Source organism: Neovison vison, chromosome 9 (assembly GCF_020171115.1).
Source record: "Neovison vison isolate M4711 chromosome 9, ASM_NN_V1, whole genome shotgun sequence".
In the NCBI taxonomy this organism is placed as follows: domain Eukaryota; kingdom Metazoa; phylum Chordata; class Mammalia; order Carnivora; family Mustelidae; genus Neogale; species Neogale vison.
In genome coordinates, this window is record NC_058099.1 from 18,573,995 (window position 1) to 18,587,913 (window position 13,919).

At 46.3% G+C, this 13,919-nt stretch overlaps 1 protein-coding gene across 9 annotated transcripts in view; it reads left to right on the forward strand.

Moving 5' to 3' along the window:
- TNC (tenascin C) overlaps nt 1-13,919 on the forward strand; it is a 93,973-nt gene that overhangs the window by 43,602 nt on the left and 36,452 nt on the right. For 5 of the 9 annotated variants that reach the window (XM_044265043.1, XM_044265044.1, XM_044265046.1 and 2 more), the window contains exons 10-13: nt 146-409; nt 8,370-8,642; nt 9,211-9,483; nt 13,158-13,430. In XM_044265043.1, the coding sequence (XP_044120978.1) occupies nt 146-409; nt 8,370-8,642; nt 9,211-9,483; nt 13,158-13,430 (1,083 nt within the window). The remainder of the gene's footprint in view (nt 1-145; nt 410-8,369; nt 8,643-9,210; nt 9,484-13,157; nt 13,431-13,919) is intronic. The other 4 variants (XM_044265051.1, XM_044265052.1, XM_044265045.1 and 1 more) reach the window with 3 other exon arrangements.

Below are 13,919 nucleotides of genomic sequence, written 5' to 3' on the forward strand. Positions count from 1 at the left end.
TTAATCTTCCAAAACGTGAAAACAGACCCAGATGAGGAAGTTGCCTGCAGCCACACAGCCCCTGTAGGGCAGAGCTGGGAGGCTTAGCCCAAAGCAGCCCTGCCTCCCAGTCTGAGGCCTGGACATCTCTCTGCTTTCCTCCCAGACATGGACGCACCCAGGGACCTGCGCGTTTCTGAAACCACAGAGACCAACCTGACCCTGCTCTGGAGGAGGCCTTTAGCCAAATTTGACCATTACCGCCTCAACTATAGCCTGCCCTCTGGCCAGCCGGTGGACGTGAAGCTTCCGAGAGACACCACGTCCTATGTCCTGAGAGGCCTGGAACCCGGGAAGGAGTACAGCATCCTCCTCATCGCCGAGAAGGGCAGACATAAGAGCAAACCCGCACGAGTAAAGGCATCCACAGGTGAGGTCAGCTTCTGAGCTCTCTCCAGATCCTCTGCTGATTCTGAGGTTTGCAGACCCAGAAGTCAGCCTGTCTCCCCAGGGGAAAACCAGGTGGGAAAACACACAACTTTCTCTACATAGTGCTTTGAAGGAGCTACTTAAATTTCTTTTCCTCTGTCAACTGATTCAGCGAAGTCTTCTTGCTCAAAAATCATTATCATTTTTTAAGATATTTCTTCTTAGGAGAACTTAAGGCATCGGGGTTTGTATTTGTCTTGGGCTTTTTAAAATTTTATTTTATTTTGTGCATTTTACAGAGTTTTTTAAACCGTTTCTTATTTTTTTGTTCCCCTTCTTTAGCTTAACAATTCATTTACTTCTCACTTTATTTTTTTCAAGATGACCAAGGTGTTGGTAATAATTTTTTGGTTTTTTTCCCACTTAATGTTTTTTATGTTTATTTATTTATTTATTAGTAATTTCTACACCTAACCTGGGGCTCAAACTCATGACCCCAAAATCCGGAGTCACGTGTTCTACCGACTGAGCCAGCCAAGCACCCATCCCACTAAATGTCTTTATTTCAGGTCTTCTGCTTCCTTCCAAGGTTACCTGAAAAGTTGCTTCTGATCCTTGGAGGCTAGCACAGTGCCCTCCTCATTTTCTCTTTTCTCCTAGTTTCTAAGAGGCAAACTTCTTTTTTCCATGACAGCTAAATCCTGAAGTGCGGTGTTCCTTCTAGCCCGATATCCTGTTCCTGGTACCTGCTGCCATAGTTCCTCAGTGGCTAAGTTGAAAAAATAATCAGGAAAAAAAATCCATTCTTCTGGTATGAAAAATATGTGCACGGATTTGTGGCCCCAAACTATCCAAGAGGTATAGGTGGAAAATGTTAATTCTTCAGGGCTTGACAAGGAATGTATTTAGTCTCAATTTAGTCTTTATTGAGAAAACCCACTCAATACATTGTAGTGTGCTGATATCTGAGGAGAAAGTGAGTCATGTACTTAGCATTGTTATTTTCACTCATGTGCTCCTGCTCACTGTCTGTGGGGTGAAATTAGACAGTGGGAATATTAGATTGAACACCATCAAGGAAAGCGAGTGATTGGGAGAATCAGGGTCAGCTGGAGAAAGTGTCACAGCCGAGATGTTAGTCCAACTCAATCTCAATAAGCAGGAAAGAGGTCATAATGATGGGCAAATCTGGAAATGGCCTTGAAGAGTCTTCATCATTTATGAGTACCTTCCCTTGCAAATAACAGAGAACTCAAAAAACAGTCACTTCAGCAAAATGGAAGTTGGTTTCTCATAAGGTAAATCTGAAGCTAGGTGGTTCAGGTCTTGGGTAATATTACCAAGTTATCAGAGACGGTCTCCTTCTCTTTTTCTGTTCCACAATTCTCAGTCCTCAGCTCCATTCCCAAAGTCACCTCCATGTCACAATATGGCTGCCACAGTACAGCCTTCACATCTGTGTTCTAGGCAGCCTGAAGGCGGAAGAACCAAAACCAAGGAGTACCTCCTAGATGAGTCTTTCTGGAAACTTCACCATTAACTACTACTCATATTTCATGGGCTATTCCACACTATAAGCAAGTCTAGGAAAAGTAGTCTTCTGGCTCAGCTTGTTGCTGCCCACATAAAATTGTCATTGTTTATAAGAGAGAGAGAAAAGGGATATTTGGTAGACAAAGAGCAGCCTCTTCACAGAATCTCAAGTGAGCTCAAGTGGTCAATTCTGTTGACTTTGCACTGTTTCCCACCCAGCTATGAGATAATCATCAAGGCGTTCTGGAGGAACTGTTCGATCCTAGGTAAGGAGGGGCAACATAGAATCCAGAAGAAACAGGTCTCTGGTAGAGATTTGAGTGTTTCAACTTTATAATCATGAGCTTGTCAGAAGGTGTCAAGGGACAGCAAATGAACCTGAAAAACAAGAGAAAAGACATTTCTTTCTCTTTGTTCTTCCTATTTCCTCTCCTCCTCTTCCTTCTCTCTCTCTCTCTCTCTCTCTCTTTCTCTCTTCCCACTTTTCCCTGCATTTGACAAATGCTATATCAAAGATTTTCCTATCTCTACTCCATCCTTTCACTCTCTGGCTGTAGGTAGGTTAGCTCCTGTCTCCAGCGGAGAAGCCCCAGACCTCAGCAGCTCAGGAAGACAAAAGTTTTCAAGTGAACCACAGGCTGAGATTACTTTTAGACTCCAACTAAAAGCCCAGTTTTGGCATCCCAAAGACTCAGTGGTTTCATTTCCCCCACCACACATCCTTAATATGGTTTCCCAAAAATCACGTTGTCTATTTAAAGACATCTTTCATTTCAGGAAAAAAAAAAAAATGTGCAGAGTCCCTTTTATTGGCTCTTCCCCCATGGTCTCCAGAATATTTTTCCATAGGGCTTTCTCCATAGGACAGTTTTATTTCATTAAAAGTGAGGTGGACATCTCTTTCCTTCTCTCGAATTCTGTCTTTTCAAGTCTTCTACGTTACTTGACCAGTAATGTTTACAGCTGAGCTCTGCGCACTAAGTTCTAGGGATTCTAGATCAGTTAGGATTAGGATAGATGTGTGCTGCCGAGGAACTTGCTGATACACAGCCCGACAACACAACACTCCACTTGCTAAAGGTGGGGGTACAGAGAATTCAGCGGGAACACAGGATGATTTTTGGGCATCAGGAAAGTCTTCAGATGGGCAGAAACTTTTGTGCAGACACATAAAGGCAAACAGGACTGTGCTGAAGATTACGGAAATAAGTATAAATATAGGCTTGACACGGGACCTCCTGGGCAAATGTACTTACGGGATTTTGAGTCCCAAGATGTCACAGGGCCATAGGTTCAAACCTCAGAAGAAAGAGACTCCCCATTCTGCATTGCTAGATTCCTTTTTTTTTTTTTAATTTCCTTTTTTTAAAGATTTGTTTATTTATTTGAAGGAGAGGGCCTGAGCAGGAGGGGCAGAGGAAGACAGAACAGGATAAAGACTCTCAGGCAGACTCCATGCTGAGTGCAGAGCCTGATGCAGGGCTGGATCCCACAGTCTTGAGATCATGACTTGAGCTGAAACCAAGATTGGGCGCTCATACCACTCAAGCAGCCCCATCACTGGATAAGAGCACAAATCTGCAGAGGGGTCTTATGGAGAAGATGTAGAACTGGATGTCCCCAGAGCAGTTTTTTCCCAGGGAATTCCAGAGCTCTAACCATGGAATTGAGCCAAAGGGCAAACTTTTTCCTTGATGCAGAACCAAATTAAAAGTACGTGTAAGCCAGCTGCCCATCACACCTGATATAAAATCCAGAGACCCTACCACAGCCTACATGGCCCTAAAGGATCTGTCTCTTCCAGTCTCTCTGACCTCACTCCCACCATTTTTCCCCTTGTTCATTTCACCCTGGTCACCCTGACCTTCCTGCTGCTCCTTGAGTATACAAAGCCTGCTCCTACCTCAGGGCATTTGCACATGCCATTTCTACTGTCCAAATACCACTCCTCTCCCAGTTATTCATTGACATCCCCCTCCTTTTATTTAGCTCAAGTGATTTCTCAGCAGACTTCTCTGGCCACCAATCTGAAATGGTATTTCCATCCTGACTGACTCCTTCATGCTGCTCAGAGTTCCTTACCTGCCCTGATATTTTTCAGTAGTTGGTTTATTTGCCTATGACCTTCCTCCGACTACTGACCAGAATGTAAAGACTCTGTCCCCTTTATACAGTGCTGCATCATCCCCAATGCCTTAGACTGGGCCAAGCATAAGACATGTGCTTCATGAGGCTTCATGAGGCTCTAGCTACACCAGAGTGGTAATGTTTCCATTAACTCTCCTGGTCTTTTCCTTCTACCTCTGCATTAACAGCCCAAATTCCCCCTGTTCAGGATTAAGGGAAGGAAAATTACTCTGTTGTCTTCAGTTAAGCTTACTCTAGATAGAAAAGGAAGGAAAGAGAGGAGGGAAGGAGAAAGGAAAGGAGGGAGGATCGGGAGAGGGAGGGAGGAAGAGAGAGAAAGAAAGAGAGAAAGGTAGAAGCCCATTAAAGTTGAGGAAGATTAATGTGTGCCAGGCATCTCCCCCATGCCCCACACCCTGCATTTATATTTTGATAAACTCAGTGAAACCCCACTTAAAGTGAAGCCATGAATTTGCTGTGAGCAATAGGGACATAGAGCAGAGAGAATATGAAAAACACAAGATCAAGAAAGCATCTTTCCTTACCAGCATAAGAACTCATCTGTGATACTCCAGTAGTTCTCATGGGTTTGGAAAGCAGAACGGTGGCATTTTGCTTGTGGTCACAGCTGCAAGTAACAGGGAACATTCTGCTGTGATACCGTTTTGATTTATTCATGGAGCAAATCGAATTTATTCCAATATGTAACCCTCCAACAAATAGTTATTAGTTAACTGCTATGGGTCGGACAATGCTGGTGTCTCTATAGAACAGGAGGCACATTGTGAGGCACACTGCAGTGAGAAAGAAAGAACCAACACCAAAATTATAAGACTATAACTAGTCTGTTTTAGCGGGAAGTTTGGGAAGCTATGAGAGCAGAAACAAGGATCCATTCCAGACCTGAGCAAAGGGAAAGATGGATACCAGAGAAGGCCTTTTGGAAGACGTGACACTTGGCTGAGTCCTGAAAGAGGAAAGGAAGTGCAGAAGGGGGTAATGACATTTCCAGCAGGAGGAACAGCATGTGAGAAGGCACGAGACGCTTCCTACTAGTGAAACACAGGCTTTCCAGTCCTGCCCTAAGATAGAGTAGGAGAACAGCGAGGTTATGGGGTTCGAGACATCATCAGAGACTGTCTACAAAGGGCAGTGAATATCGTGCTAAGGCGCTTGGACTCCATTCTTGACAGTGATAAAGAGTCACTGAAAAGTTTTAAGGCAGGCAAGGCATTTAATTTTAATTACCTTGACTTTGCAAGGTGAGATCAAAGCAATTAACTCCACCCTTTGGGTCCTCAGGTTGAATTTGGCCATCTACCTGCTTTGGGAGAATCACTTTCTCCCATCAGTGAACACCGCAAGTGAATTCCTAATTAGCTAGCACTTGGTAATCACCATCTACAAGATGGTGGAAGATTTAAAGTTGGCACATCTGAAGGCTTAAAGTTGGCACAGCCAGAAATTCCTCCAGGCCAGCTGGTCAACCCACCCTGAGCATAGAAAGGGGATTTCGAAATTCTGATTTCCCAGGCCCACTGACATTGTTCAGAGGGTAGATGCCAGTGCACAGCTGTAAGGAAAAAGACAACAGCCTTTTCATAAAGAAATGCCAAGAAATGCAGCGTGGAACGACACAGCGGAAACACTGGGCTTTGGGGACAGTAAGGCCACCAATGTGTCATTTGCTGTTGAAATGTAGAGTTTGCATTTATGTGAAACTTCTTAGTCCCCACCTCAGCTATTGTCCACTGTATTTTTGTTTGTAGCATTCCCTCTAATTTCATAATTATCCCTTCAATTTATCTCAATTCTATTCACTGAAGTTACACCTTTTGCTTATCGGACTAGCATTTGCTTAGTGAGAAAGGGTGGGGATGGGGGACGCCAATAGCAACCATGACAGAAACAGTCAGAGCACGGCTCACTAAAGATAAACTGATACTCTTCCTTGATCTGCTTGTTAAAAAAAAAAAAAAAGTAGAGAATAGTCAAATGTTTTGGTGGAAATATTACCCTGATTATTAATATTTACTGAGCAACATGATGTTATGTGGAAGTCATTTGTCTGCTGTAAGAACGGAGGGAGCAGGACGTGAGGGGTGTCATGTAATAGTGTCAGTGGCATTAAAAAAAAAAAAAAAGCCATTCTAGAGAGAAGAGATGGTTCTCCTCAGGAAGAGATAGTTCCCACTGCGCATCTTCTCCCATCCTTTCTGCATCCATCTTTACTGCAAGAGCTTTCCTAAACCATCCCTGACCTCCTCCTCCCCGCCCCTGGTAGGTACCTCGCCTCACCTTCCCGGCAACAATGGTTCTTGACATTGTTTTCATGGGAAAAAATAAAAAAGGCTTTATGTCTGAATTAGAAAGACAGCTTTAAAAGCAGTTAGCTGAGAAGGAGAGATGGTGACTTAATTCACATAAAGAGGAAAATTGTCAGTGCCATCCAAGCTCCTGACAAGCAGTTTTGACAGCAGGAGAAAAGGAGAGGAAAGTGGGATGAGTCACAGGGGGCATTTGTGGATGATAGGATTAATCTCCCTACCCTTGAAGTGTGGCTTAGATTGGTTTTTGTCCTATATCTCTTCATGCATGAGGACTACTAGAATATTTGTAAAGGACACACTCTTGATTTTAGTTGTGCTTAAATCCCAAGGTCGAGGAGACAACTGTTACATCGGTTGCAGTGCTTTTGGCCTCACAAGGGCCAGTGGGTTTAAGGATGCTGATTTTCCCTTTCTTTCCCCAAAATGATCTTTCTGATCAATATCACATTTGTGTGGTTAAGAACTGCTTCGGGTGAACTTCAGGGCATGAATTTGCGTTATATGAGGAGCCTGTAGAATGGAGTTCAAGATGAGGCATGGCCAACATTTTCTGTACAGGGCCAGAGAGTAAATATTTTAGACTTTTCAGGCCGTAAGGTTTCTGTCACAACTATTCAAGGATCCCTGTAGCACAAAAGCAGCCATCAACAATACATGAATGAACAAGCATGGCTGTTCCAATAAAACTTTATTTATACACCAAAATTTGAATTTCATTTGTATTTTCATATATCATGAAATATTCTTCTTTTTGGATTTTTGCCCCTAACCATTGAAAACTATAAAAAAACTGTTGTTAACAGTTCATTACCAAAGTAGGCAATAGGCCAGACTTGGCCCTCGGATCATAGTTTGCAGACCCCTGTTCAGATCAAATAAGATTTGCTGGAGTACAGGCTTTGTCAATGTGAAACACTAAGGAAGAACTTTTCCCAGAGCTTGGAAAAGTCTGAATTAAATAGATTCTTGAAAAGAAAGATTTTTTCCCTCAGAAAGGATGTCTTCCATCCAGTCAAGCTAGGATTTTCAGGTTAGAAGTGTCCTTTAATGGGCACATAGGGCTCTTTTGAAACTAGCAGCCAATGGAAAAACAATTTGTTCTTTTAAATGAGCTCGAGGCAGTTCTTGCTCTGTTGTTTACCGGATCCATTTCTAGAAGAAGTCCTTTATTCCTAGGTCACGCAAAGCCCACTTAAGCTCCGCCCTGAGCGAATTGTTACCGGGAAGGCATATTCAGACAGGTGTGTTATTGCTGTACTTTGTGTGTACAGGAGATGATTAAAGATCACCTTTGCTTTTAACTGAGCTTAATAAGCTCTGTTTGTCCCGGGCCTCAGTCTTTCTCTCCAGTAAGGGACTGTTTTGTAAAGACTTGTCCCATTCCTCAGTACTACCTTACTTGGACCATGCTCATCTATCTCTGATCTTCCTGAAGTGGTTTTATATAAACTGACTTGAGCCCCCAGAACTGACAAAAAAATCCCAGCATAGAGACTATAAAACAGATCCTCTAGATGAGGTTGAGGAAACAAGATCCAATTTTCTCAAAATGCAGAAGACTGAGCAGCTTAGACCCAGCAACCTAGGAATGCCTGGAGGCTGTTCCTTATGGTCTTGTCCTTACAATGACAGACACTTTCCATGATGGAAACCAAAGCCTAGAACACTACAAACATGGATGTGTAGAGTTTTCTAGATCCACAGGACGCTGGTCAGGAGGAAAATGCCATTTCCAAAAGACACAGGCAAAGAGGCAACAGGGAAAAATAAGTATTATATTGAGTTTTCTGTTGATGTTTTGATGGCGGCCATAGCACTGGGGCTTACACTGAGAGAAATATGGCGATCGGTCCCGCCCCAGCTCCCACGGCAGACCTTTGCAGCGTTGGCAATGGCTTTGCCATTTCTGGGTTCCCAGAAGGAAAGGAATTTGAGGAAGGGTTTAACTGACCCATCTCTGTCATTATTCAGGCCATGCCCCTGAACTGGAAAACCTCACCGTGACCGAGGTTGGCTGGGATGGCCTCCAACTCAACTGGACCGCAACTGACCAGGCCTATGAGCACTTTGTCATTCAGGTGCAGGAGGCCAACGGGGTGGAAGCAGCTCAGAACCTCACGGTGCCCGGCAGCCTGCGGGCTGTGGACGTCCCAGGCCTCAAGGCCGCCACCCCGTATAGAGTCACCATCTACGGGGTGATCGGGGGCTATAGGACACCGGTGCTCTCTGCTGAGGCCTCCACAGGTACCTCTCTCTCATGCTTCCATTTCTAGCTCCTGCTGTCCCTAACAGGAAACCACCCATGGCTCATCAGACACGACTCACTCCTGACTGGACTTGGCCAGCCCCAGGTCATAGCGCTGTGGTGTCTCATAAAGGGGAGCCATCAGGCTGTACGACTCTGAGGGCACCTTTGACAGCGCACCCCATGTGAACAACACCCTTTGCGGTTGCGCAGAGCCCTGCCTGGGGACAATATCCACAGCCCCAGCGGCGGGGTCGTGAGCTTCATGGACTCCCTCCTGGGAAGGGATGTGAAGGCATTATATTTAAGAGAAAAAAAAAAAATCAGAACATTAATCTCCCTGTGCACTGAGGGTTGGGGCAACTCTTTAATGAACTAAGATAACAAATATTTTTCTAGCCCGCATGCCCTTTGCTCACTTTCTCCAATTCAGGAAGTTGCACGATGCATGTTTGTCTAGAGAAAGTCCTGTATTTTTCAGTAATATGACGTCTACTCGGGTGTTCAAGGTTCCCTGGATCTTGCTGTGTGATTTGATCATGAAACTCATTCTTTGTCCTTCTGCAGGGGCAACTCCCGGTCTGGGAGAGGTCGCTGTGTCCAAGGTACGCTGGGATGCCCTCAGGCTCAACTGGACTGCTCTGGAAGGAGCCTATGAACAGTTTTTCATTCAGGTGCAGGAGACTGATGCAGTCGAGGCGGCCCAGAACCTCACAGTCCCGGGAGGACTGAGGTCCGTGGACCTGCCTGGGCTCAAAGCAGCCACTCACTATAGCGTCACCATCCGTGGGGTCACGCGGGACTTCAGCACGACTCCTCTCTCTGTTGAAGTCTTGACAGGTATTCTAGACCAATCTGTTAATCTGCTTCCTCTCCTTGTCTCTGCCCAGGGGGCATCCAAGCTCTTCCTGCTGTAAGCTGGGCTCAGCCGCCCCCCCACCTCGGGGAACACCAGTGAATCATCCCCACTTCCCTCCAAATGTCCTAGCCCTTATTTGGGCATGTCCTGGTCCAGCATGGTAGCCAATTCCATGGAAAATTCCACCTATTCTTCCCTTACAAAAGTGAGAGGTGACTTTTCTTTCAAAGCAAGTTTCAATCATAATAGCTAAGGAGTTGGAAAGCACACTTTGCAAGTGGAAAAGGAAAAAAAAAAAAAAACTGGTGTGAGCTCATTTTAAGAACACTCTAAAAGATTCCCTAAAGCCCCATTTATATGTTAAGCATAGAAGTTATGAACAATTCCTAGAACTGTCTTTCATTCCCGGAGACGGAGGAGAAAAACTCTGGCTTTAGTGCCCGCAGTTAGAGCGTGCTCCACACCTGCCGTAAATCACGCATCTGTAATCAACACTCACCAGACGACTCCGCCCAGCCTCGGCTGGAGGGTCATCTTACCGGAATCCTTGCATGCAGTTCCTTTTTTTAGTAACTCGGCAACTCTGTGTCCTCATGCAGAAGAGGTTCCAGATCTGGGAAACCTCATAGTGACCAAGGTCGGCTGGCATGGCCTCAGTTTGGACTGGATGGCCCCTGATGGGATCTATGAGCAGTTTATCATAGAGATCCAGGAGGCTGACCGGGCCGAGGAAGCTGACAGTCTCACAGTTCCCGGGAGCCTGCGCTCCATGGAAATCCCGGGCCTCAGGGCCGGGACTCCTTACACGATCACCCTCCATGGCGAGGTCAGAGGCTGCAGCACTCTGCCTCTTGTTCTGGAGGCCGTCACAGGTATAGGACCCTCCTTCCACGCCAGGGACTTGACTGAGCCAACCTCCCTTTGGGATAGAGAACATTCCCCAAGCATCATAGTTTCATCTCCATGTTCCTGACAGGCAGTGAGAATGCAAGTTCTAACTTAGGAAGGTCTGGGTTGGAAGTCCGCTTTCCTGGCTGAATGCTCTTGGGTCTGTCGTTTGACATGTCTGAGCCTTCTTTCCTCGCCTTCAGTTCAGAGATAATACCCCACCTCGGAACATTGTCCTGAGCAGTGAATGAAACCATGACCGAAAGTGCTTAGTGAAGCTCACATCCTGTAGGAAATACTGAACAGCAAATAGGTTAATACATCAGGCACCAACGTATCGTAATGAAAATAGCAGAAACAGTAGGGCTGTGGCACAAGAATAAGGTCAAAAGTTTCTAGAGAAATCTTATCATGAGTGGCCTCAGAGTCACTGACTGCCGTCCAACGGGTAGTCATGTGTCCATGGAATAACCTTTGAAATGATCTGGCCATCTTCAGCCGAAACTGTCCGAGTCTCTCACTCTCTCCTTAACAGACACTCAGGACAGCCAGCACATTTCCAAAAGAGAGCAGCACTCACATTTGACTCCAATGTTTTTCATTCAGTGTGGAGAGGAAAAACAATTTATCTCAATCTGTCCCCTGGAAATATGCTGTTGCATCTGTTATAGGAAAATTCTGTGCTGTTTGTGAGGTTTTTAGAAACAGCCTGAAAGGGGGCAAATGAGCCAAATTTTTGGTGGGTTTTTATGCTGGGCCCTCAGCCCATGCCCTTTGCTATACATCCTGTGTTTTGATAATACCACCCATATAACCTCTTTCAAATAATTTGTTCTTCTTATTCACATATACCAAATAAATTTGGTCCTCGCTAGAAGGATTCCAAAAATGAGAAAGGTGATGTCGCAATCCACCAAAGCTGGCCAGGTTATATGGTCCTGTGCTGCTTGAAATATCTTCAGACCAAATGAGCAAAAGGGGCTTTTGAGGCCCGTGTGGTCTGGATACGGGATGCTAGAGGTCTCTATCTGGTGTATGTAAACTTTTGTTTTGAGCAACAGAACTCCTTTTGCACGTGAAATCTCACCAGGAACCCCACTCCACAACAGATAAATGGACAGCTCTTCTCAGTGAGCGAGAGAGGCAGAGGGCACTTCCTGCACAGACAGCCCCCAAAAGCATCCCTGTCACGTGGTACCACTTGAATCAGCCCCTCTCACAGGCTGAGTGTGCTCAGGCTCACCACTGAGATATTCTTATATCTAAGAATAAGTACTTCAGGGGCACCTCTTGTGGCTCAAATTCCTACAGATAATTCCTTTTCTTTTTTTTTTTTTTTAAAGATTTTATGTATTTATTTGACAGAGAGAAATCACAAGTAGATGGAGAGGCAGGCAGAGAGAGAGGGAAGCAGGCTCCCCGCTGAGCAGAGAGCCCGATGCGGGACTCGATCCCAGGACCCCGAGATCATGACCTGAGCCGAAGGCAGCGGCTTAACCCACTGAGCCACCCAGGCGCCCCAGATAATTCCTTTTCTAACTTCAAATCCATGGCCCCTTCAGCCTTTAAAAGGAGAAGAGCCTGGGATTGCATTTAATCCTCAAAGGTGTTCCCCTCAGCAGTGGGCTTTGCCATGTTCAGAATCCAGACTTCCTAAATCAGCAATGAGAACTACTTTAACTGTCCTTCCTACGGGGTGGAAAGATAGATAGTGGGCCCTGCTCTGCACCATTTACCTAGCAAAACATAATCACTTTTAATTAAAAGTGGGCCCTCAACACTGGGTGTGGTGAAAAAAAAAATAATAATGAATAATGTTTTTCTGAAAATAAATAAATTGGGGAAAAAAAAAAAAAGTGGGCCCTCATTTCGCACAAATGGCTTTGCTTCATGGTGCAGACATTCCTCATCCAGGCACAAAGTACTCGGGGAAGGTGGGAGGGAAAGAACCGAGCCAAGAATCCAGCACAGAACATTTGATCCCTGAAAGCTGAGGAAAACAGCAGACTTGTCCAGACCGAGACAGCGGACACTTTATAAAGCCAGTCCCATAGCAGGTGGCCAGCAATTGAACAGTCTCCAGCGTGAAGTCATGAAACGAGACAGACAGTTGTTTCCAGTACCGCTGAGAAGCTCCAAGGGGAAACCTCTGAACAGTGATGGGTTTGTTGGGCTGCCGCTTACGGGGCACTCCCTGTGGGTCAGATACGACCCTCAGGGGGGTTGGAAATGGTCTTTAAGCATCACACAGTCCAATGACAGGGCACTGTCCGCTCCCTCTGTAGATGAAGAGAGCAAGACTCAGAGACGAGCTGCGTGATGATAGGTCCAAGACTCGCCGGTGGTTAAATATCATTGTCGGAGTTCCAACCAAGGCCCAGCTGCCTGCAGAGCCTTCACTTTTAACCATCCCTACCCTTCTTACCCTGACCCGCAGTCCCACTTTGCCAGCTGCCCTGTGGGTTCTGGCCCTGCACGCCGAGAGCCCTCCCAGGTGGGTTGTTCAGTGCTCCGCTGGACAGCCTTGCTCTCTCAGTGAGCCGTGCGGGTCTTCCCCTTTCTGGCCATTTGCAACTCCTAAAGAAAGCTGTGGGCAGGTTAAGGGTGTTCAAGCTGGAAATAAATGCCCAGAGACCAAGAAGGACCACACATGCCCAGGAATACGCTCCCACCTCTTTCTGTCTTCCGTAGACCTGGGCTGTGGGACGTTTGGTTTCTTCCTTTTGGGCTTCGCGGAACTGACCGATACCTCTCTGTCCTTCTTCAGAGGAGCTCCCCCAGCTTGGGGACTTAGCCGTGACCGAGGTTGGCTGGGATGGCCTCCAACTCAACTGGACCGCAACTGACCAGGCCTATGAGCACTTTGTCATTCAGGTGCAGGAGGCCAACGGGGTGGAGGCAGCTCAGAACCTCACGGTGCCCGGCAGCCTGCGGGCTGTGGACGTCCCAGGCCTCAAGGCCGCCACCCCATATAGAGTCACCATCTACGGGGTGATCAGGGGCTATAGGACACCGGTGCTCTCTGCCGAGGCCTCCACAGGTACCTTCCTTCCCACTGCTGATGCCCTCCCCAAGGCGCCTGCTTCTTCTCCAAGAGACTCTGCAAAAAGTCAGCTTCTCTCCCTGAGTCCTTCCCTTCTGCCTCTTAGCGGCTGCTCATGCGTGCTGAGCGACAGCCTTGTGAGCTGTGCCTCCGTCTACAAGCCCCCGCCATTTCAAGAATGAATGATAGAGCCACTGCCTTTTCTGACCTCCAGCCTCTAGCCTCTCCCAGCCTTTACCTAGTCCTACCACTCCCTCTCTTTCCAAATGATGGCATTCTGTTTCAGGAGACAGCCTGATGGTTTTAATTCTCTTCTCCAGGGCTGGAATAGAACTAAAAGCCGCCCCTCCCCTCACCATGTGTGAGTTCTGGTAGAGCACAGATTATTTACTTTAGAGAGTCCTTTTGCTAGCTGGAAACCGGTACTTTACTATCCCAGACCCCTCAAGGGTATGGGCACTGTGGTTCTTGCATTTAAAAGAAATG